The sequence below is a fragment of the Haemaphysalis longicornis genome, unplaced genomic scaffold (assembly GCF_048455015.1).
Source record: "Haemaphysalis longicornis isolate Haplotype H1 unplaced genomic scaffold, Haemaphysalis longicornis Haplotype H1 scaffold_10, whole genome shotgun sequence".
Taxonomy (NCBI): domain Eukaryota; kingdom Metazoa; phylum Arthropoda; class Arachnida; order Ixodida; family Ixodidae; genus Haemaphysalis; species Haemaphysalis longicornis.
This window is the reverse complement of record NW_027526204.1, coordinates 4,695,059-4,718,718: the sequence shown is the minus strand read 5'-3', so window position 1 is coordinate 4,718,718 and position 23,660 is coordinate 4,695,059. Positions and strand designations below refer to the sequence as shown.

Sequence of the window (23,660 nt, the reverse complement as noted above, 5' to 3'; positions counted from 1 at the left end):
ACACAGCACTTGCCCGATTTCCCCCGGGGGCAGCACCCTTTTCAGCTTGTACGTGCCGTGCTCGCTGCATCGATTGCCGTTCGGCATCGGGCGGCCTGCTCCAATTATCGCGTGCCTTTTGGGCACTTGTGCTTCCCAAAGTTCGCTCCGAGAGGCAGGCACTGAAGTGTCCCCTTTTGCTTGCCTGGGCAGCCGAGCACGCTGGAGCACAAGGGGCACGACCTGGTGGCCATCTCGTTCCACATGCCGACGACGTGCGAGCTGTGCCCGAAGCCCCTGTGGCACATGTTCAAGCCGCCCCCGGCCCTGGAGTGCCGCCGCTGCCGGCTCAAGCTGCACCGGGACCACGTGGACATGCTGGCCCCCTGCAAGGTGGACCCCACCTCGGCCAAGGAGCTGCTCCTGCTGGCCCCCTCGCCCGACGACCAGCGGCACTGGGTGGCCCAGCTGCGCGTGCGCGTCGATGCCTGCGGCTACGCGGCCTCCTCCTCGGCCGCCGCCTCGGCCTCGCCTGCCTCGCGCCTGCGCAAGTTCCCCTCGACGGCCTCCTCGGGCTCCAACAGCTCCATGGCCTCGGCCTCCGGGCCCGGCGGCAAGGCGGCCACCCTGCCCAGCCGCAAGTGCTAGTCTTCGCCCCCGCTCAGGCCATCAGAGGAGGAGCCTGTGCTGCTGCCCTTCTGGGTCTCACGCAGGCCATTCGGCAGTGTCGCCGCATTACAGCTGCTCTGGTAAGATAGTTGCGAACAGACAGGGCAGCGTGTCTAGGGTGTGGAGCAATAGCGTCTTCTCCCTGCATGAAATGTCCTCACTGTGACTCGGAGGTACTTGTGCGCTGCCAAATGTTCCTGTGTAGAGTTGTCTAGATTGTAACCGTGTTTTGTAAGCAGGCGTTGAAACAGGGAAGAAGGGGGCGGGAGTTCTAAGGCAGGCAGAGTAGCGATGCAAGTGCGAGCTTCCCCAACTCGGTACGGTGGTCCCTAAGCCGGGTGTCGCCAACTGGAGCGCTTGAGCGTAGATGTGCCGTCTATTTTTGTGAGCGATGTGGGGCCCGCCTGGTCTGACGGGAAGCGCCCCTCTGGAGCATCCGCGCCTCTGTACTCTCGGGAAATCCAGCTGCCGAGGCTTCTCTGTGCAGCTGCACCTTGGGGGGTGCGACGCAGAGGGCACGGGCGAGCGCCCTGCATGCAGTGGTTTTTGGCCAATGCCCCTCGCTGGCATCCAGGGGAGCTTGACGCTGGTGTCGCGTGGCTGCGCATGCGGCCTGCTTCGTGGGCCCCGGCTGCCAGTTGAGTGCCTTGCAGCGGTGGCACGCAGGTGGTGTTGGGCAAGCGACAGGCGCGCCCCATTGCAGCAGCTCATTCGGGAGGAAGCGGCCACGGCCAACTTTTTGGGCGGCCCTGTGCTGGGGGGCCACCGTGCAGGCGTTGGGGAGTTCACACGGGGCGCTTTTAATGTGCATTCCTGATCTTACTACCCACACATTGCTTGCTGCATCCTGTTGACGACGTGTTTTTAATGTGGGACGCTGGGACGGCAGTGTTGATTGCCGCGGTGCTCTGTGTCTGTGTTGTTGTCGAGCTCACGGTGGCACCCAGGCAGGCCTCCCCGGATGGCCGGGCCATGCCTGCCCGCTCAACTCTCCTCGTGCCATGGTGGCAACTGTGACTAGTCCTTGTGGCATCAGATATTTATGGCACCAGTTTTGCAGTGTGTTACAGAAGTACTTGGCTGCTGCCATAGCTGCCCCCCGCGTCTTTGATGCTGGCTCGTGTACGCCTTCTTTCCTACTTGAGGCCCTGTAGAGAATCCTGGGTGCCACACTTCTAGATGCCTGCGGGCGTCCAATTGTTTGCTCCATAGAGTCGGGCGGGATGGGTGAACAAGGTATTCCTGCCTTGGGACAGCCTCCGTCTCCAGCCCGTGGGGATGCGTCGGAGGGCTGCTCTGCTCAGATGCTCAGCCTTGTACTTGCTCAGTCATCGCGTTGAGTCCTTGGGAGCTTCCTACTACCGAACTGCCGGGCTTGTTGTGAGTTGCGTTGACGAAGCGTTGTTTGGAGGCATTATACACCGTTCTTGTTGTGCACCCGTTTTACCGAGCGCAAGTGGTTCTCTGTCTCTCCTGCTGTCTTTTGTGGTTGTGCGGCGTGCGCGGCAGCAGTTGTTGCCCTCGCCTGAGGACGTTCTCCTTGCATGCCTCGGGCGTTCTTCTGTGCGGTTTGCACGGTCGTTCTCAGCCCACCACTGGAAATGCTCACTCTCTCTCAAGGGCCCCGGTCCAGGAGCTGCACCTTGTCATTGGAATCGCACCAGCTAGCCCCAAAGGAGCAGGGACATGTGGTTGTCCCGCGGTTAGTTGAACAAGCTTAGCCACACTTTCTGGTAGTAGCAACATTGTTTTCAGCTGCTGTGTGGCAGTGTGTCTGAGGTTACCTTTTTGGCCAGCGTGTATGTCGCCTCCCCCCCAAATTGCAGCACAGTGTTTGCAAGCAAGCTGTGGACTCTGTCCGAGGTTGTTTGCTGTGAACGGGTGGTGCATTTATCACATGCGGGGTGGGCACGTGCAGTCACTTGTAATGCTTCACCTGCATTTCAACGTAGCATTGTAGCACTGCTTTGCCAAGGCGACAGCGTGAACAGGCAGGAGGTAACGTGGGGCCAAGTCTCTCGCTATCTTGGCAAGCGTGGCAACAACAGATGTTGTTGGTGCAAAGGCAGGGTTCGGCGCTTCCAAACCCTCGGCCATTTGCACCAATATCATTGTGCCAGTGATGTGTTCCTTAGAGCAATTCTGGTGCAGGAATTTGCAGTAACAGAGGGAAGTTTCGGCTGGTTGGGCCGCACACAACATGGCCAAGCCGGGCATCCTTTTCGAGGCTGGCTCTTCTGCTGTCGTAGAGCTCCAGTGTGCAGTGCCAGTTGAGTCAAGAGCAGAGTTTGCTGACTGCAATCAAAGACAGTCTCCAGGATTCCAGTGCAAATGATCACTAAAACAATGTGGCAGTTAGTGAATTGAAGGTGGCCTTTCCTCAGCAACTGGGCATCACTTGTGGCTCAAACATTAGGGCGATGGGAAGTGCAAAAGTTTGCAACCAGTGGGGATGACTGCCTCGGGGTGCAGGGGCAAGTGTGGGTGTGTGTCGGCGTAGCGGGTTTCCTCTCGAGATGGGCATGCTAAACTTTGAACTGGGGCTAGTTTGCTTGATTGCAACAGTCTGTCGAAAAACAGTGCAGATAACGGGACAAAAAGGAAACTGACTAACCTCTGGAAGCTTGTATTACACCAGGCAGTATAAAGGGAAAAAGGGTGGGATGTTGCTTAAGACAAAAACCAGAGCATTTGCAGAGATGCATCTCTGACTGTTGGCACCCGCGTGGGTCTTGCCCTCGTAATCGGAACGCTGACCCAGCTGGACCTTGGGCAGCAGATGGCCGAGCGCAGTGCCCCCACCGTTCACGTCTGATCATCCCAGCGCTCGGGCCTTTCTCGCTCGTCCGATCACCGCCTTCAGCTGGTGCACACGCGCCTTGTAACAGTGAAGGGATCTTGTGCGAGGCAATGTGTCAAGAAAGCCTGCGTGCCTAGTCAGTCCCACGTAGTTGGCGTGCTCTCGCATGTTGTTGTGAGCGTCCACCCGGCTTGGACCTGGTGCCAAGCGAGCTCAACTGGGGGCGTTGATCCTTGTGCCTTGCGGGCTCCACCCGTCCACCCCGTGTGCCTTGTCTTGGGTCCTTGCGACCCTGCCTCAACTGTTCAGAAAGGAGGCATGGATGGACAAGGTGCTGTGTTGAGCACAGTTTCCATGCAATTCACGATTGGTGCACAGGAGGACCACTTCCAGGGCCCACGTGGCAGTGTGCGAAACCTTTCTTTCTGGTGCGCGCGCGTTCGTTTTCGCCGTCTCTGTGCTGAGCTGCCCCTCCTGCCCGTTATGCGCCTGTTCTCGCTGCATCTGATTCGTGTCACGTAGACAAACCTTTTTTTTTAGTGCTGTACACGACTTCATGACTGACCTTATTTATGCCTCTGCTGGTACGCTGTGTGAGGTTTGTGTTTGGCGTTTTTACTGTTGTGCGGCCATCTGCCAGATCTGTTTTTAACTTCAACAGAGGCATCCACAAAAGGAGCCTCGGTGATTGTTGTTCAGTAGCTGTTCCTACTGGTAGAGAGAGGCGCGAGCTAACCTGTAATGCCTGCTCATTTGCCACCATTCCGGGCCTGATTAAACCCGGGCCCAAAGCCTCTTGCAGCGGTCAAATTTTGTACATATCCGCATGCTGTGCGAGCTTGCAATCGTTTGTAGCCCAATGTCTTCAGTCCCATGGAGGTCATCCCGAAAGACTCCTGGGAAATGGTGAAAATGAAGCCGTGCCCAATGTTCCCGTTGTAAAAACATGTTTTACAGTTGGCGTGGAAGGATGTGCGATGTTTCTTTTGTCACTATGCCCGCATTGCCGGTTTTGGGCAGTGCCAAAGGATGCTTGCGTGTTGGGAACAAAGCATTTCGTTTGTACGCAATATTGGGGGAGAGCACTGAACATGTTGAAATGTCTGACCTTGAGGATTTTCACAGTGCAACTTGTTAGCGTAGGGCTTTTTTAATGAGGCTGTTGACGTTTCCTTGTGGCTCTTTCGTGCTCACTTGTAGTGCCCGTCTCAATTTTCATCAGTGGCATAGTACTTTTGGTCGTGCCGATTGGCCAATAGTTTCATTCACACTGGCTGGTACCATGTTGTTTCGTTGCATATGAACGTTAAATAAAGCCCTCTTTTGGATGTGCACGCCTGCCCGGCTCTTTCTGATGCCATCGGCTCTGGAGCTGCTAACTAGACGGGATTTAACCATCGAGCGACGTTGGTACAAACAGACGTTTTCGTGGTCAAATATGCACTCGGTCGTCAGCAGGGGCTTTGTGTGAACGCTTCTTGCTTCCTCTGGGCCATTTGGAAGTATGCCAGTACTTGTTACTATAAGCCTCTTGTCTAGTCGTGCCCTAATACAGTCTACGCCCGTTACAACGGACCCTCTGAATCCGGAAAAAAACGTCCGCTGTAGCCGAAGTATGCAGTATCCGACAAGGAAGGGGGGGGGGGGGGGGGGGGGGGGCTATGAGCCCTACAGTGGGTACTTTGACCGATATTGCATGCATAGTACATACACTTTGTTCTTTCTACACGCCTGCAGCACCTCTGCACAGTGTTCGCGCGAGGGCAAAGAATCACGTAAACACCGTTTCCAAAACTTAGCACCGGCACTTCGAAAAGGCCTAGCGCATGTGGTCAAGCGTGTAAAGACGCAAGATGAGCTGAGCAAATAATGCAAGAATATAACTAGGCGCAATTATAAACCAGCTATAAAACATCAGTCGTGCCCATCAGCATTAGCTAGGCTCTTTTAAATCCCCTCATGACGAGGCAGGCTTTCCCGAAACCGTTCGTCAAACAAATCGGATAGCTGCCTGACGTTCCCTCAAGGCAGATTCCACATTTTTAGCGATTTTATTCTGGTCATTGAAACAGATGTAATGAAATAATCTGATGACGGTCAGCTGTAAAATCGAAAGTTAGACCAGTTGGACTGCGCACGGTTACCGGCAGATTGCACACATGGATGGGGAACAACCCCTACTTGAGGCATTTCTTACCTTTTTCACCGAACGGAACGGGAACGATGCATGCGTGGGAATAATAAAAGCCGAACTTCACTGAACCCGAGTTTTTTATTACATAAAAAAACTGACGAGGGCAGACTCGCCTCCGAGTGCACCACTTCGAGTAGTCGATTGCCCTGTTTTCAATCTCACCGGAGTCGCGTTCATCGGCAGCGGCCTTGTTCTTGACGGTACAGCGGACACTGTGCTTAGACAGGCCTGTACTTCTGGCGATGTCAGCCTGTTTTTCCTCGTGTTCAACAGCGTTAATTACGCTTAATTTATCCGACAGTGAAATCAGCTACCCTGCCGCTCATGCCGCTGGTCGCACAAAAAAAAAAAGCCACTGGCTTGGCTTGGCTGCGCCAACGACCCGGCTGCCAGCAATGTTGCCAGACATAATAGTTTTCTTGCCAAAATAAACGAAAAAGCACACCGAGCGCCGGCCCCGCGGAAGTCCGCTATAAACGTTCAGTTGAAACAATTTTCGCCTAAAATTTAGTCTGTTGTAGCCGATAGTCTGCTCTAGCCGGGTCCGTTGTGAGCGGAGTGGACTCCATTTAAAATGCATGGGTACCAGACAAACCAACAGAAATGGTCTGTTGTAACCGAAAGTCTGTTGTTGCCGGATCCGCTGTAACGAGCGTAGACTGTATTGCAGTGACGGTTGCAGGAGCATAGTGGTCGCTATTTGTGTTGCATGGCACTGGACAACTTGCCCTTCACTTTGCTCCAAATGTCGTCGAGCTACGGTAGTCTGGTGCTGCCCCTCTGCCCCACCCACCCATCACGTAAGTGCAATGCAAGTTTGCTGAATGCAGTTCAATTTTCCCCCTTTCGCACTGCTGGCCCACCTTATGTCGGGAATTTTTGTTACTGTTTGATTGATTGATTGTGGGGTCAATGCCGCCTGTATAAACATTGCCTGACGTGCGTCGTCTGCTTTCCAATGGGAACGGTAGGGACGCTTAGTTCAGCCACTCCTCCGCTATGTGGCGTGCGCCGGCAGACGTTCCGGGACGCCTTACGTCAGTGCTCGCGAGTCGCGGACGCTGCTCCCACTTCTACGACACGTGTCTGTCAGCTTGACTGTTGAGTTTCAAGAGCCATTTCGTACCCATTTTAGTCGCGATGGGGCGTTAGTTCTGGGGCCACTGGTGACCTCGTCCAACTGGTCCCTCTCTTCATACCTGCTGCATTTTTCGAAAGATGGCGGACGGAGCTCTTTGCTTTCTTGAACAGCTTCGTATTCTTGCAGCTTGACACCGTTTGCTTCGCGATAATGCGGTTTGCTTCCACGGTACGGGTAGTAGTAGTAATAGCACTTTTAATAAGGAACAGGAGCAGTGGCATAGCTAAAAATATTTTTCAGGTCGTGTTATGTATACGCCGGCGAAAAACAAAACGAAAAAGAAAGAGAGCCTGCAAGCAAACATGTCATTTCATTTTCTTCTATAGTTTTCTTCGTTTGTTTTGTTCATCCTTTGATGCGAGCAGCGTGGACAAAACAAGGCCGAAATGCGGAGGGGACAGAGGGGGAACGCACGACTCCGAAAATCAGGGTTCGCACAGGTCCTTGAAAACCTTGAAAACCCTTGAAATTAGAAGTGTCAATTTCAGGGCCTGGAAAGTCCTGGAATTTTTAAATGGTCCTTGAAAACCCTTAATTTTTCCGGAGAGAATCAATGGCCCTGTCTGTTCACAAGAATCTAAAGTGTTTGTGGTGGGTTTTAGGTGCTAACAAATGTAAAGAAGCATTGTAACAATCAAGTTTCAGTGTATTGCGTGAAATTACAAGTTTTGGGGATTTTCATTATTTCAAGGCAACATTGGGAGCAGGCACTTGTCAATCCAATCCATATCACGGTACAATCCAGTGAAAGCCAGCTTCTGTTCTCTATCTTGCATCTTCCATCTAGTCTGTGGACGCTCGCTAATTGCATGTTTGTTGTGCCTCATACGCTCCATCTACGTTTGCTTTTACATGCAAATGGTGGACATGTACATAGTTCATCGGGCCTTGAAGCAACTCTTGCTCGATTTAATTTCAGCTGGTACTCTTGCTGACAAAGCAGGAGATGCAGGCAACATTAACTAAGTTTTGAAATCAAACAGCCTGAGCAAAACACAAAGAAAAAAAAACTTGAAATAAAAAATAATGCTGTAGGAGCATTTACGAACCCGTTAGCACCTATCTAAATGTGCACTAATGTGCTTAGGTATTGTGCAATAAATAACTTTTGCATTGTGTTGGAAAAGTTATAAATAATCCCAGATAAAACGTTAGACGGGGACCTTGAAAATGTGTTTTCTGGTCCTTGAAAGTCCTTGAAAACCCTTGAATTTTTGCTTTTGAAGTCTGTACGAACCCTGGAAAATGTCGGGGCCCATGGTCCAAATAGGTAAGTGCACAAAGAGCCTGCGGCAGCACAAGTGCTTTTGCGTGCACCGTGGCACCGGCGGTTTTATCAGCGACATACCAATGTGATAGCCATGGTGAAAAACAAGCATGAGTCGTCCTGGGGAACGGCACACAAACTGTCGACTATTTTGCATAGCTGGCTGGCGGACATGAAAGCATGCAGAAAGGCTACGGAGCGGGAAAGGGCAGGTGAGAGTGGCTGTTTGGCCATTTCTCACTCGCGCGTTAGGCAATGTTTATACAGGCGGCGTTGGTAGGCTATAACGCACCGACGCAACGCAGGCGACGTAGTGGAGGGCTCCGGATTAATTTTGACTACCTGCAGCAGATCTTTAGTGTGCGCCGAAATCTCGGACACACGGGCGTCTTTGCCTCCACCAGAAAAGCGGCTGGGAATCGAACCCACATCCTTGAACTCACCACCACAATGCCGTAGCCACTGAGCCACCGCAGCGGGTTGTTACTGTTTGAGCTTGGCACTCAAGTTAGAAGCACAAGGCTCGAGCACAGGTATTCTGAGGTTAACGCTTTCTTGACTGCGGAAAAGTTGATTGTTTTTGGGTCGTCTAAGAGATGCTTTTTTCCTGCCACATAAAATGATTGACGCTAAAGTGTAAGGTATGAACTGATAGAGGTAGCATAGGGCTGTTCAACAAGTATTGATTCAAACAACAGATTTATTACAATTATCAAAAAATGATGAAAACATCAGCTACTTTGCACAGGGCAAACAAAAGAATTGCGATATACACTTTGAGTGCAAGGCCCTTATAGAATAATATTGCAGATATGAGCTCCAAGTACAGAAGTTATTTACATACAAACAAAAATATAAGCACCAGTGCCTGTCGTGCCACGGCGTGAAGCGGTGAAGCAAAGCTTGGGTCCACTGTGCAGCCGGTGCCATGGGGTCCCACCCAAATGAAGTCGACACCCTGCACATCTGTGACCTTTAGAACAGGCCGGATAAGTTTGCATGAACACGCGGCAGCGATAGAATGGCCCGAGGAGAAGCAAAACTTACCTGCGGATACCTGCTGACGTTCCGGGGCGGGTTGACGCACTTTTGCCACCCGTACTGAAGTCGTCTAAGTGTAAGTGTCCGTGCTGCAACCATCATCCAGAAGAGCGGGATTACAGCTCAGATTCATCGGAATTGATCAAAATTCGCCGTTCCCGTGGGACATCAGCAAGCGGTATTTTAAGATACTTTACACAAAAATAAAACACAAAGCTTTAAATGACATGAATTCCAACTTAAAAAAAGCTTCGCTATGCAGTCGGTGTGCTCTTCAATTCAGCTAATCACTTCACCTTCTGTTTTTCTTATGGAAGGATTCTTTCCTTGAGGCTGTTTGGCACAGATATCTTTGCAATGCTAACACGACCGTTTTATACGATGACGGATGAAACCATATTTGTCGAGGGAACACCATGTTTCACGAAAGGATTATTTTCTACCTTAACAAAAACAAGCCAGGTACAAATACGGTCAAAAACAAAGGCAGAAAATGGCCCACCACAGTATGGTGGCGCCATACCTAGGTTTACTAACAGTAAACAAGGCTTCAGTCATGTATGACCACTGCAGACATCACGAAAGCACGCGATTCGGTTGGAGAATCAACATTTTAACTTATATTGAATTGAAACTTTATTTCTCTCTTGCTGCGGTACAGTAGACAGAGGACGCATGGGAAAAAGCTGCAAACAACGCAGCTTGAAGACCCCATACGCCCAACCCGACAGCTTAGTTCATATACATTTCGCTTCGTACATTGGCCAAAGCACAATTTTAACGTCTACGTAATATGTCGGTCGCTCAGAAGGATAAAATAAAATCACAAAACACACTTGCACGAGAACAAACAAAACAAAATCAACACAGGCATAAAAATCATAGCACATATCTTAAAAGGCACAGCATAAAGTTCAAAAGTGTCGCGATCTGGGCCAGTTGATACAGATTCATAGTGGTGAAACAGCGCGCAAAAAACCAGGACAGAAAGAAGACAACAACACGAGCGCTGACTAACAACTGAAGTGTTTATTACACAAGGGAAATATATAAGAACGTGTGTGACCACAACAATCTTGACATCTCACAAGTGCACAGATCAACCAGTCATACAACATTGTCCAGATAGTCTACTTCGCAGTCCAGTAGCGATATGGAAGGGCAACTAACACAATCTTCTGAATTCTTTTTCATATAAAACGCTTCCGCTATCTCCCTTGTTCTCCTATCTTTGTGAGCCAATTCAAGACTGTAGTTTTATTAAGCAACGGATAGCAGCCGCAACTTTTACAGTGAGCTGATAAATGTGACGTAGGCGTGCCCTTGAGGAAGTTTCCATGTTCGCGCAAGCGCTCATTGAGGCATCGCCCCGTTTGCCCGATGTACTTCCTTTTGCATTTCAAAGGAATGCAGTAGACGGCATTGCATCGGCACTCAACAAACTGAGCCTTGTGCTTAACACCACACCCCTTCCTTTGGGAAACACCTTTCCTGGATAGCTTATTGTCGATTCTGGGTATAAGCCTCTCCAATTTATTCTTCGCCGAGAATACCACGTCAACATCAAACCTGCCCGCTATCTTTTTCATTCTATGCGAAATTGCATGAAGATCGCGGAAGCGGTGTGCTGTTATACCCTATCTTCATGCAATTTCGCATAGAATGAAAAAGATAGCAGGCAGGTTTGATGTTGACGCGGCATTCTCGGCGAAGAATAAATTGGAGAGGCTTATACCCAGAATCGACAATAAGCTATCCAGGAAAGGTGTTTCCCAAAGGAAGGGGTGTGGTGTTAAGCACAAGGCTCAGTTTGTTGAATGCCGATCCAATGTCGTGTACTGCATTCCTTTGAAATGCAAAAGGAAGTACATCGGGCTAACGGGGCGATGCCTCAATGAGCGCTTGCGCGAACATCGAAACTTCCTCAAGGGCACGCCTACGTCAAATTTATCACCTCACTGTAAAAGTTGCGGCTGCTATCCGTTGCTTAATAAAACTACAGTCTTGTTGGCTCACGAAGATAGGAGAACAAGGGAGATAGCGGAAGCGTTTTATATGAAAAAGAATTCAGAAGATTGTGTTAGTTGCCCTTCCATATCGCTACTGGACTGCGAAGTAGACTATCTGGACAATGTTGTATGACTGGTTGATCTGTACACTTCTGAGATATATGTCAAGATTGTGTAATAAACACTTCAGTTGTTAGTCAGCGCTCGTGTTGTTGTCCTCTTCTTTCTGTCCTGGTTTTTTGCGCGCTGTTTCACCACTGTGGCACAGCATAAAACAAAACAAAAATTATAAAACACAGCACAAGGGGTTTGCTGTTCGCGCAGTTTGTTTGCTGCTTGACAAACATTTTAATGCAGTCTCGTCAAGATTCGAACAAATTCACAGTGATTCGAACAGGTAAAGAACCGTATACAATTTTTTCTTTGAAGTTTTTTCGATACAGATATTATTACTTTCAAGACAATTTAGATACAATGGTAAAATATATCACAAGGACTGTAGGCAATAGTTAGTACGGAGAAAAGGCAGGAACCACGCCAGGCGCTGGCGCACGTAAGAAGTGGCATGGCGTGTGAGTTGAGGCATGGAAATAAACGATTCATTGTTTCTTGATATTGCATTCTTATACATAACTAGCAATCTAAAGGCGTATAAGGTATTAACTTTAATTACATGATATTGTGTGAAGTAGCGTTCAGTGTGCGCATACCATGGTATATTTACAATTGGTCTAACTGTTCGTTTTTGTGCTGCAAGTAACTTTTGAATATTTTTCTTTGTTGTTGTTCCCCACACTGTATGACAATTGTTATGGCTGGAAGCAAAAAAGCATTGTATATAACTAGCTTCACTCCCGCTGGAAGAGAGTACCTGTGTTTACATATTACGTCGTTTATTTGGAAGAGAGTACCTGTGTTTACATATTACACCGTTTATTTTATTCATTTTATTGCGTATTTGGTTGATTTGTAGATCCCAGCTGAGTGTTTCTCAAGGACTTTATGGTTGAAACAATATCAATAACTACATTTCCATGCACCAGTTGAATAGTATCACGTATAATTTTGTTTTTCGCTCGATATAGTACAGCTTGTGGGTATTTATTTTTATATATTTCTTTATTTTATGGCATTTATTTTATTTATGTATATTTTAATGTATATTTATTTTATTTATTTATTTTATGGTATATTAGTCTTGTTGGTATTTATTTTAAGTAATTTTTTTCGCACCATTATCGAAGGTATTCGAGAAATTGATTGCCATATCACGGCCGCTGGATGAAAGGCGCCTCATCCAGCGGTCGTGGCCATATACTAATTCTGTGCTCTCCGAAACTATCATGGTGATATCATCCGCCTTAGCTATCATGTTACCTGGCAATGAACTATAAAATATATCATTAATATATAATAGGAACAGCACAGGGCCTAAAATACTGCCTTGTGGCACACCAGACAAGATTGGTTGCATGTCTGAGAAGATGTTATTGTGAGCTACTACTTGACGGCGGTATTCTAGGTATGATCTTATAAAGGCTAGAATACATGGAGCGATCTTTCACGACGAAGTTCGCGCGGCGGAAGACCAGCCGCGTCACGACGCCGAATGTTCGTCGAGCTGCGCCAGAGTGTACTAGAAGTTTTAGAGTGGCCCGACCGGCCGCCCGGAGAGGTGCTCGTTTCGCGCAGAAAATAGCGGCGGCGCTGTAGTCAACGACCATTGAAAGCGAAAGCGGCGGCCGCGTGGCCGGCCGGGCCAGGAAACGCTTTACGCGCGGCGCGCTGGAAATTTGTTCTGCGGGTCGTCCAACCGCTGCAATGTACTGTAAGTACAGTGGACTGTGGGTAAAGAAATGAAAAATAAACGCTGCAGCTCATTTTGCGTTAGTTTTGCCTTTCCCGCTCGACAAGGAAAATTACGGATTTTGCTTCGGTGCAGCATTCGTAACGGATTGTAAATAAAGTAATTGCGGGCGACATTTTCGCTATTCCAATTTCCCATAAAAAAGCATTTTGCGTTGAATTGCGTAATATGAACCAGTTCATGATTGCTTTATGATTGTGTCCTTATTGTGCTGCTTGATGGACATGACACGAAAAAATATGAGGACTGGGATGATAGCTTCTCAGAAGAATTTCTTAGTTATTGTCTTGCAATTTACGCTCGGACTGCAGTTATGTGGGTTAATATCATAAGTTGCATTTGTTTTTTATTGCGTGAGTTGTTCTTATAGCAGTATTTAAGCAGTGGCCCGCTTGGAATAATTACGGGTCACCGTGGTGGCCGAACAGAAAATGACACGCGCAAGCGAGATATATTTTTAACTAAAAAGTAGTTAGCCCAGTGGTTAGCTCAGTTGTCCCAATGGCCGTCCTTCATAGAACTATTCCCCCAAAGTTCTATTAATCGCACCACCTTTCACCTGATTCGATCAGGTGAAAGGTGAAATCAAATTAACACAAATTTAATTCACAAGTATGCTGAGGGTACAATTACACGCACATAAAACAAATGCAAAACATAGATCAGAAAATATATTGCCCGCGACAAAAATGAAATATAACACGTCTACTATAGAGGTAAAGGTTCAAGAAAGCGAACATGGAGGTTCAAATAAACGGAACTGGAACAAATACACATTTTGTTTTCATTTTCAATAGCCCATCAAATGAAATGTAACGCGGGAAATCATGCACAAAGTCTACACATGTAAAGGTTTAGGAATAACGCTAACATGGAGATTTATTGACATTTTGGCCATCGCATTTTCATAACTCACCCTCGATCATTAGCAACGCGGCTAAGTTTAAGGTGTTGCTCCCACCTTAGCATGTAATCACGGAACTTTTAAACATTTGATGTAGAAATGAGACCACAATGTATACAGAACCCAACCAAATTTGCTGTCAAGGTCTCACGTGCGGGTCGCAACCAACGCTTAAGGTGTTTGTTGTGAATAAGGGCTGCAGCACATCCATAACGCTATCATGGTGGAGCTCCTTGTCGCTGAAGCAACTGATAAAAACGTCCTAGAGATCGCTAATAAACTTTAAAAACTGTGCGGAAGGATTCAGAAGTACCCCCAAGTTACAAGAGGTAGTAAACACAGCGGCATCGTCCCCTGGCATGTAGGATTGGTCCTGCAGTCTTGGCACTTCGTTTTCAGTGCACACTTCCTTACCAAGTGCCTGCATGCGACATAGCAGGTTAATAAAATAAGAAAGCCCACTAACAAGAGTACAAGCATCAACGGTAGGGGTATCCCAGAAGAAGGCTTTTGGTATTTTCGCTCCAAATAGGAACGTAAAAAAAACAGTAAACTTTTTGCAGCATAGAATGTGCGCCCCGCCGCTTTTGCTTCATGCGCAGAGTCAAGAAGGGGAAGGGAAGAACATTCCTGGTGCCCGTCCGTCAAATTAATCCCTCTTTAACTCGAACTCTGCTATATCTCAAAACATCTTCTCGAAACTTTTTCTCGCCGTGTGTTTACCTTTCATAGGCGGTATACCCATTTGCCCGCTTTATCTCCAAACGTTTTTTCGGAGGACCACGGATGTCTCTAAATACTGGCAGAGAGGAGAGAAGACACAAGGCAAAGTCCGCTGCAGGCAGCTGATAAAGTCCCGTTCGAATGATTACTCCCACTACTCACCGAACGCGATCGTGAAGTGCAAGTTTACGAGGACTATATGCGTCCCCGTTACCGGAATTAATTCTGTCTGGCGCGTACATCATTAAGATAGCTGTGGACGACGCAGCTGATCATGCGGACGAGGAGGAGCCTCCAGAAGTGCCTACAACGGCAGAAACAACATACATGCTGCGTCTGCTTTGTAACAAGTTAGAATGTAGCGGTGGTGACCACCAATTCATGCGATGCGTTGAGAATTCTCGGGTACGCTTTTCTGGGATGCAGATGCGAGCGCGAAACAGCCGAGCGCAACGCAGTTCTTTCTTCTGCAATAAAATTTCTTTTTACTGCGAATAATTTTGCCTTTATTACGACATCTCCCCTGTGCAATAGTGCTTTTGTTAGCAGCACTAGCTGTTATTTCAGGGACCTGGCTACAAATTTTCTGCATTTGACTTAACTCGAAAAACCGCGGTTACCTGAAAAGTTTCAGCTAATTTTACGACTTTTAGTTAACGAGAGACTACTGTATATCAACAATTAACGTTTTCTGAAAATGCATAAAAATGAGAAATTATCGTTGGGGGGGGGGGGGGGGGGGGGAGGGGGGAGGTCGGTAATTTAGCGGAGTCATAACGTTTCTGCGTCTACTTTCTAAATCAGCTGACCAAAGGCGCAGGTTCGATTCCCGGCCACGGCAGCTGCTTTTGTGATGGAGGATAAAAGCGAAAAACGCCCGTGTCTTCGTGATTTCGGCGCGCGTTAAAAATCCCCAGGTGGTCAAAATTAATCCGGAGCTCTCCAGTAACGCTTGCCTCATCGCCTGTGTAGCGCCGGCGCGTTAAACCTCATAATCCAAAATAAATCAGCTTCGCAAGCGCAAAACACCGCAGCGAGCAACGCAAATATTGCCGCGCGCAGGCTGGAAGCTGGTGCCGGGGAGCGCCGGCTGTTCAGTTGTCGACGACAGCAGCGCCGCCGCTATACCGGTTTTATTTTCTGCGCGAAAGTCGACCCGGCGGAGCAATGGGAGAGGCCGCCGCTCGGGCCACTCTAAAACTTCTAGTACACTCTAGTACGGCGGCCGCCGCCGCCTCGCTATCTAGGCACTATCATAGAGTTTCTCACTAGCTTGGCACTATAGCCTCGCCGCTGCGCTGCTGTCAGTGTGGCTAGACGAGGCAAATACATTGAAGTGAAACACAGGAGAAGCAAAAAAAGCCGTCAAGACTATTATTATTGCTTTTTAGTTGCAAAACCGTCTAGAAAGGCGTAAAATGTTGTGTAGAAGAAGTTTTTAATGTTTTTGTCTCGCCACATCTCGTGAGACCGTTGCTATGACGACGAAAAACGCTACTGCGTCAGGCTTAACAGCTAGAAAAACGCCTTTCTATCTGAAAAAAGAAGGCTATTTGTCGCTTGAAAATTGATGTGAGGGCAAGAGTGGACACATTTAATTTGAAGTCAACGGTTTAGAACACGATATCGCATTGAGGGATTAGCGACGAAGCTGTTATCGCTGTGGAGAGGGCGCCGCCATGTTCGGCAATGCTTTGCCGCCGCCGGGCGTCCAGCGGACGCCGCTGGGCGAAGTTCGTCGACTATTCGTCGCATAATCTACACTGTACATAAACGCTGCATACCGAGCCTCTGATGCCGTAATGAAAAAGTTTGTCCAACAAAATTGTGTGATTAATTACATCAAATGTCTTTGAAAAACTATATATATCCCGAGAACAAGATGCTTTGTCTCAAATGCCTTAATTATTGTTTCTTTTTGTTTCAGCAGGGCAGTCTCTGTTGATCTGCATTTCCTAAAACCGAACTGACACTCTGAAAGCACGGAGTGCTTGGATAAGAAATTGTTCATAAGGATGTAAATGATCTTTTTTAAGCCTTTTGATAATACTGGAAGGATCGAAACTGGTCTATAATTTGAAAAACCAGAAATGCTTCCACCTTTATGTATGGCAACACATTTCGCAATCTGCATTTGTCTTGCAAAAATCCCAGTACCCAGTGAAAGGTTATAAATGAAAGCCAACACAGGGGCTAGTAGGTCGATCACATATTTGAATGGCTGAATGGCTGAATTTGAAAACCATCGATATCCTGAGCCTTGCTAAGTCTGAGATTTTTGTATATTTCTTGAACTTCTATTTCAGTGGTTGGATCGAACAAAGATTCCTGCACGCTTGGAGCCCGATAAGCGTAACCGCATGGAGAATTAGACGAGCAGCATAAGGATCACATTACGTTTATAAAGAAGTTGTTGAGTTTGTCTGAAGGGGCTTTACCGCTTAAAACAGTGCCATCATGTTCAATTGTTTTTGGTGACAATCTTGATCGGCGGTTGAGTACGGAGTTTAATTGAGCCCAGGAGTCACGGTAGTCCTTGTTGGAGGTAGAGGAAAAAACGCTATTAAAGTAATCGAATTTCGCCTTTTTTAGTTCTTTATTTAACTGATTACGATATTTCTTGAAAGTACGTAATTTATTAATGTCCGTCGACTTCATAAACTGCGAATATAATTTTAGTTTTATTTTGATTTTTTTGTAGCAAATCCGCAGTTACCCATGTTTTTTTTTTTGATGGTACAGGAAAGGGAAACAGTTTTCATAAGAAGATGTAAGTTTGTCGATGAGGGCTTCATACGCGCTATCCGCGTCGGTGTGTGATAGTACTCCCTCCCAGTTCGTTGCTCGAATCTTATCCCTAAAGCATTCAAGTGTGTTCACGTCAATGCGTTGATAGCGTGCGCGAGGCAAATCGCATTCCGCATTTAAATGAGCTTCGTTGACAAAGGCAAATATTGGCAGATGATAACTTATATCGCACACAAGCGTGCCGGCATGTGCAGTGCTCACAGATTGAAACGCGACTGCGAGCGCGTGGCCGCCGGTACATGCAGCGCCGCCCGTGGACGCCCGTGGAAGCTAGGTGTTGCATTGTGGTAATGAAAGCGTGTTGACCGCAGGGTTACTGCTTCCGGTTGCCAATGAGCGGGGCTGTGGTTCCCCGCAGCGACAATGGGGCGCTGCGATCCTGGAGCGCTTAGGGTGCCTGGATCCGGGCGAGGAGGAACATCCAGGCACCCTAGGAGCGCTGGAACGCGTTTTGTGCGCCGACGGTGCTAGCCCGGCTGTGCGCGCAGCCGATTTCGCGACATCGTGTGCGCGCGCTCTTGTTACTCGTGCCCTTCCGATGGGACACAGTAATGTTTATGTAATGCACGGTGACGCTTATTTGAATAAAACGAGCGTCTGCACGAAGGAGCAGCGAACTTTATTGCACGATGTGAACTAAAAAAAAAAAGGAAAGACGCCTTTACAGGCACGTTCGCGTGTAGTACTTCGTAGCATTAGTACTTCGTCGCCTCTCTTATTTTTTTAGTTTATATCATGGAATAAAGTTCGCTGTTCCTTCGTACAGACGCTCGTTTTATTCAGATAAGCGTGACCGTGCCTTACATGTCCATTATCTGTGTCGCATCGAAAGGACACGCGTAACAAGAGCGCGCGAGTGGACGATGTGAAATTGGCTGCGCCGACAGCCCGGCGGCTACCACCGGCGCACAAACGCGCTCCTGCGCTCTAGGCCCGCAGCGCACTGCTGTCGCAGCGGGGAACCACAGCCCCGCTTATTGGCAACCGGAAGCAGTAAGCCTACGTTCCACACGCTCTCATCCTCGCGGTATACCACAATCACGGCCGCTGGATCAAAGCGCACAAGGTGCGGCCTGCTGCGTGCGCCCGAAACAGCGGGAGAGGCCTAGTTCATTCGCCTGCCACCGCGGCGCCACCGGTCAAGGACAGTGAACAGCGGCGGAGTAGCGGTGTGCGCGCTAGTAGCGGTGTGCGCTCGCTACTCTTCGTGCTGCAAGCGGACATTCTGAATTTGATATCCGCTCAGTGCTTTGTTCTACGCTAAAACGGGACCTATTCCCTTGTGGCAAATGGTTTATCGCTATTAAGGGAGACGGAGTGGCCTCGACTAAGCCAGCCCGCCTCTGCGACAGTCAACTTTAAGTTCATGCTTATGACAGGTTTGCCCCGTCCTCAGGCCAGAGGATTAATACACGTATTTCATATTATTTTACAAAAGGACTTGAAAGAACTTTCACAGACCCCTTTTATGGTATTTAAATATAGCACAACGTTTTAGCTTCTCGTTAAAATCCCTTTTAAATAAAGACCACGATTTTATGTTTGCCTTTGTCCGCTGCCGCGACAGTGGATTACATAAGCTTTCAATTCATTCCAGAGTATTTTAGGAGCTGTAATAACTCTAAATTAGCATCATTCTGCATAATTTCCGTTCGAAGACTGTTGAATGTGAAATTATGTCTTCCTTCCTGTGCATGTGGAAATAATGAAAATGCCGGGAATTGCGCTTACAATGAAATGTGCGTTTATTAACTGAAGCTCTACAATCTCTAAAAGATCAGTATATTTTATAATACAGCAGAAAAATTTTGCCTGCATTATAAGGTAAAAAAATGGAGGTGCCATGGTCCTCAAAGGCGTAGAACTTTTCTGGAGAGGGGCTTGTGTGCCAGCCTTACCAGACGTTGCACAGTGGCACTCACATTCCCTGCCCAGTTAGCTAGAAGTGGTCGAAGCAGCTTTTTTAAAAAAACATCACAGAGGTGGTTCGTGTGCTGAGGGCTGCTCGAACCACACCGTAGTGCAGGGCAGGTAACAAAATGTGGGAGGAGGGCTGAGTGAAGAAGTTTACACAGATTTCCACTCCTTCGAACTTCAGTGTCTTTCATCACTTCACTGACAAAGTCACATGTGAGTTTGCAAATTTTCACGATCTCCATGTTGGGATACCGAAGTTGTCCGTTATCGATTTTCTTTACTAAATCGTAGATGCTGCCACACGGTTTCGACTCTTGCAGGAGAACCTTGCATGATTCACACGGCAACTGCAAATAATAAAATCAAGTCAAGTAAAATTTGCATCAAAAGTACTATGCAACGAAGTATGTAGGCTCCTTTGCTTACTTCGCTTAGCTAACAAAATATCTAAATTTCGTAACAGTGGGGAATGGAACGTCCTGGGGCAAAAAGAGTGGCATACACTTATATCTGGTGTGGACCCTTACAGTGGTCGCACACCGGCGGGGCGGGACCCACGTCCTGATTCGGGCCGGAACCCTGGCTTTGGGCTAACCTGAGTTTTTCCTCACTCGAGGTCAGCCTGGAATTCTGCCCTTGGTTTTTAGTGGCGAAAGGGAGGGCAAAAAGAGAAAAATATGAGAAAGAGGGAGAACTGCTGGTTCACAAATTATGGTTAACATTCGAGGAAGGCGAAAGTGAAGTAAACATTGTTTACGACTGGCTGACGCGCTAGCGCAGCGTTCGAAAGAATGCAGTAAATAGTGCAAAGCTTAAAAATAACCGTCCTTACCTTCTCCTCACAAGCACGCGCGATGTATCCGGCCAGGTATGCTAGGGGTGCTAGTTCGAGGTCATCCGGCACAGCAAGCGAAACATTTAAGACTTCCAGCTCATAGGAAAGCCGCTTGGCACTGAGGACGACGGCAAGTGGCACGGCCGCGGTGTTGCCTTCTCGGGCTTTGAGTTTTAGAGGTGCATTTGTTTCGGAGCTATGGGGAGCGTTTCCACTCTTAGCAGCTTGGAGGATTCCAACCTGGGAAAAAAAGTGCGTAGGTTACATGGATGTGCTCTCCAACGGGCACCATATATACCTTTAACAGCTTTTCGGCTGTGAAGACCGCGGTTCTAGCATCAACTCTATCGTTGCCTCCGTTAAACTGTCGAAAGCAACTGAAGAGGGACTCCACGGGGTCGCTGTTCAAGGCACGGGTCAAGACGTAGCGAAAGCTGGAAAAAAGTTTTTTGATACCTAAGCCAATGCACATATACGTAACTCCGATAAAGAATATAAAGGTGAAGAAAGGAAAACCTACTTGTTGTCTAATAGATGTTGAATCAATGCCACAGTTGACCTCGTGGTCATTATCGTTGCCTCGCATGTTTCTTTCGTCATTTTCTTTTTTGTTTTGCCACCAGAAAGCTGGATCTCCTCGATGTACGTGACGAAGTCTACTTCAAGCCACGAAAGACGGTCGTCGTCGATCAAGTAGAATGGTTCTTCACTTTGACCGCGCGGCTTCACAGCGCCAATATTGTGAAGGTCATACCACTTCGACACCATTTTCATGAATGTGATGGTGGGCAAACAGTCCTGAAATTCTGTCGCATCAGGGTGGCATTGCGGGTTTTCTTGTAGGAACTCAAGCGTTGCTATTACGACTGGTGAGAAAACTTGCGTAGCCCTTGACACTTTCATCTTTTCTAGGTTGTTCGGTTCAACGTGTGACTGTGTTAGGAACCTCACTGGCTTTACGAGTAGCTGTGACTGAATGCTGAGTAGCTTCTTCAAGTACAGTCCACCTTGAATTAGATCATCTCCGTCCATCATCTCTCTTTCCAAAAGATTATTTCTGAGGTTCTTGATGAGGTGATTCGGATCGAAAGACAAAAAAAGAGGATCACCTTGTCTCAATGGATGTGGCACTACATGCACAAGTGTTCCGTCCTCAGAAAGGCTCTTGAAGAGCGCAACATTTGACTGGTGATTGTCGGTAACAATCCTTGTCACACGGAAACCCACATCTTCGACTGCCTTCATGACATTCATTGTCATCGAGCGAAGTTGCTCACTTCTGAGGCACCGGGTAAAGAAGTACCCAACTGGTATCACATAGGCAGTTGATAGCCCTCGCAGGACGAAGCACAATAACCTGTTCGCCACTTCAGGTGTTGCACATGATTGCTGTTCAGGACCCATGTCAACGAGGCCGAAAACCTTATCAAGTTGGCGATCGTACATAACTTTCTGCTGTATCGCCATTTCATCTATGGTTAGGGAGCAGAAGATTTCTTGTTCGACTTGTAGCGCTTGAAACTCTGCGCGTAGGCGTTCTGTTATGAGTGATGTGACGCCTATTTCGCCTGTTGAGTGCCCGATGTACTTCTGTAGTGTGGCACGACAAGGCAACTTGAACAGGCCTCTTGTTCTTACATACTCGTAACCTTTGTTGGAGCACGCTTTCCAGAGCACGCACTCCCTCAGAATTGATTCACTGTACGCTGGCTTCTTGGAAGCGAAATTGGACACTTGATTCTTGATAAATTCGGCGGTTTTGTGGCCTTCGTCTGCGGCTACTAGTACACTCATAAAACAGGCGATTTCTTTGTTGCTTTCGAAAGCTTGAAGCCGTTCACGAACCGTATCGTGCTGGCTTTGGAGCGTCTGCAATGACTGATTGAGACGGGAAATTTTCCGCTGCAGGCGGTTCGTCGTTTTCTTCGCATCCTCTATCACCCGCTTAAGGTCAAGGTCTGTTTGAGACATTTTATCCGTACATGAATTGGTTTGGCACATGCTATCAGCAGGCAATGCACAGTCACACGTTCCCTCCGAAGACCCGCTTGGTGCAACATGTTCTTGATCTCCGAAGAGATCAGGCTCGACATCTTCATGCATGCTTTCATCTGGGCCATTTCGTGCACTATTTTTCGCGCAAGCTGATGAACCGCCATCTGCTACTTCTCTTCGAGGCCACTTTCTTATCCTTGGAGCGCTTGGCTTTTGCATATAGGACGGGTAATTGGGGAACACCGTCGGGATAGCAGTTGGCAGGAGCATTCGCAGTTTGGTGCCTTTCTTATAGTCATTTTCGGTGAAGTGAAGGGAACAAACCGAAGAGTGGTCACTGGGTACCCACCTCGTTTCTTTTCCACCAGATCCCTGCCGGGAGATGTTGTTGAGCCACGCTTGTCGTCGTTCAGCGCTTGATGGAAATTCATGGTAGCTCAAACCGGGATTTTTCCTTGCGTTCGACGTGCACCGTGGAACACAGCAGTTTTTCGGCATACTAACTGACCGCTCTAACTACCTAGCTGGACTGTGAGGCAGATCGCATCAAGCTGAACACGACTATATTTGTTGGGAGCATGTAACCTCATTCCGCGGCGCGAAATTGGCGCGAAAATGCCGCGTTCGCCTTACCGCGCCTCTTCGGTGTGTCCCCTACTACTAGCGCCCCCGCGAAACTTGCGGCCGCAACTGTCAACAACGCTCGCCCTCCCTCGCCAATGCGCGGCGGCTCCACGCAGCAGGCCGCACCTTGTGCGCTTTGATCCAGCGGCCGTGCCACAATGCAACACCTAGCTTCCACGGGCGTCCACGTGCGGCGCTGCATGTATTGGCGGCCACGCGCTCGCAGTGTCGCGTTTCAATCCGTGAGCACTGCACATTTTGCTTTTCCGTGTTCGTTATGTTCGTTGTGTGACGCGTGTCGGCACTTGATCAATGATATTACGAAACCCATATGCATCTAATAAACTGGTTAGCTCAAGCTGTGCGGGGGAAGAAGAACTAACATCGATATTAAGTGCGAATGCACTTCTTTTAAGCGACCCTGAACCTGCGTCCACCGGCGATGTCCGCATAGCATACCCACGTGGGGGATTGGCCAGGAATCTCCTCGTCTTCCTTGGCAACGGGGGGAGATGGGCGCGCGCTGCCTGGCCGCTGACATGGCACATACCCACGTGGGGGATTGGCCAGGAATCGGGCGTGAGAAGGGCTAATGCACCCGCTTAAGAGTACTGACACGAAATTTCAAAGCTGAGATCCGCTCTAGCAATCAAGTACAACGACAACACAAATAGGTGTCTGTGAATAAATGCATCTTTCTTTCTTTGTAGTTGTGTGTGTGTGTGTGTGATCTTTCTTTCGCGAACATTACCGAACCGCGCAAATTCAACTCGTGCAATCGCACTTTCACATTCTTCCCCTCTGGGAAATGCGGGGAATTTTTCATGTCACCACCAAGATATAAAAATTGCTGGTTCAAAGACACGTGATCAAGAAGAGCTCCTAGC

At 48.2% G+C, this 23,660-nt stretch overlaps 1 protein-coding gene and 1 pseudogene across 1 annotated transcript in view; one reads left to right on the top strand and one right to left on the bottom strand.

Annotated features, from left to right (window-relative positions):
* Rok (Rho associated coiled-coil containing protein kinase) overlaps positions 1 to 4,782 on the top strand; it is a 97,113-nt gene extending 92,331 nt beyond the window's left edge. The window contains 1 exon segment of the mRNA XM_077688800.1: positions 193 to 4,782. Within this exon segment, the coding sequence (XP_077544926.1) occupies positions 193 to 627 (435 nt within the window). The 3' untranslated portion in view covers positions 628 to 4,782.
* A 14,555-nt stretch (positions 4,783 to 19,337) lies between these two features.
* Positions 19,338 to 21,222, bottom strand: LOC144157584 (uncharacterized; annotated as a pseudogene).
* Positions 21,223 to 23,660: the final 2,438 nt, after the last annotated feature.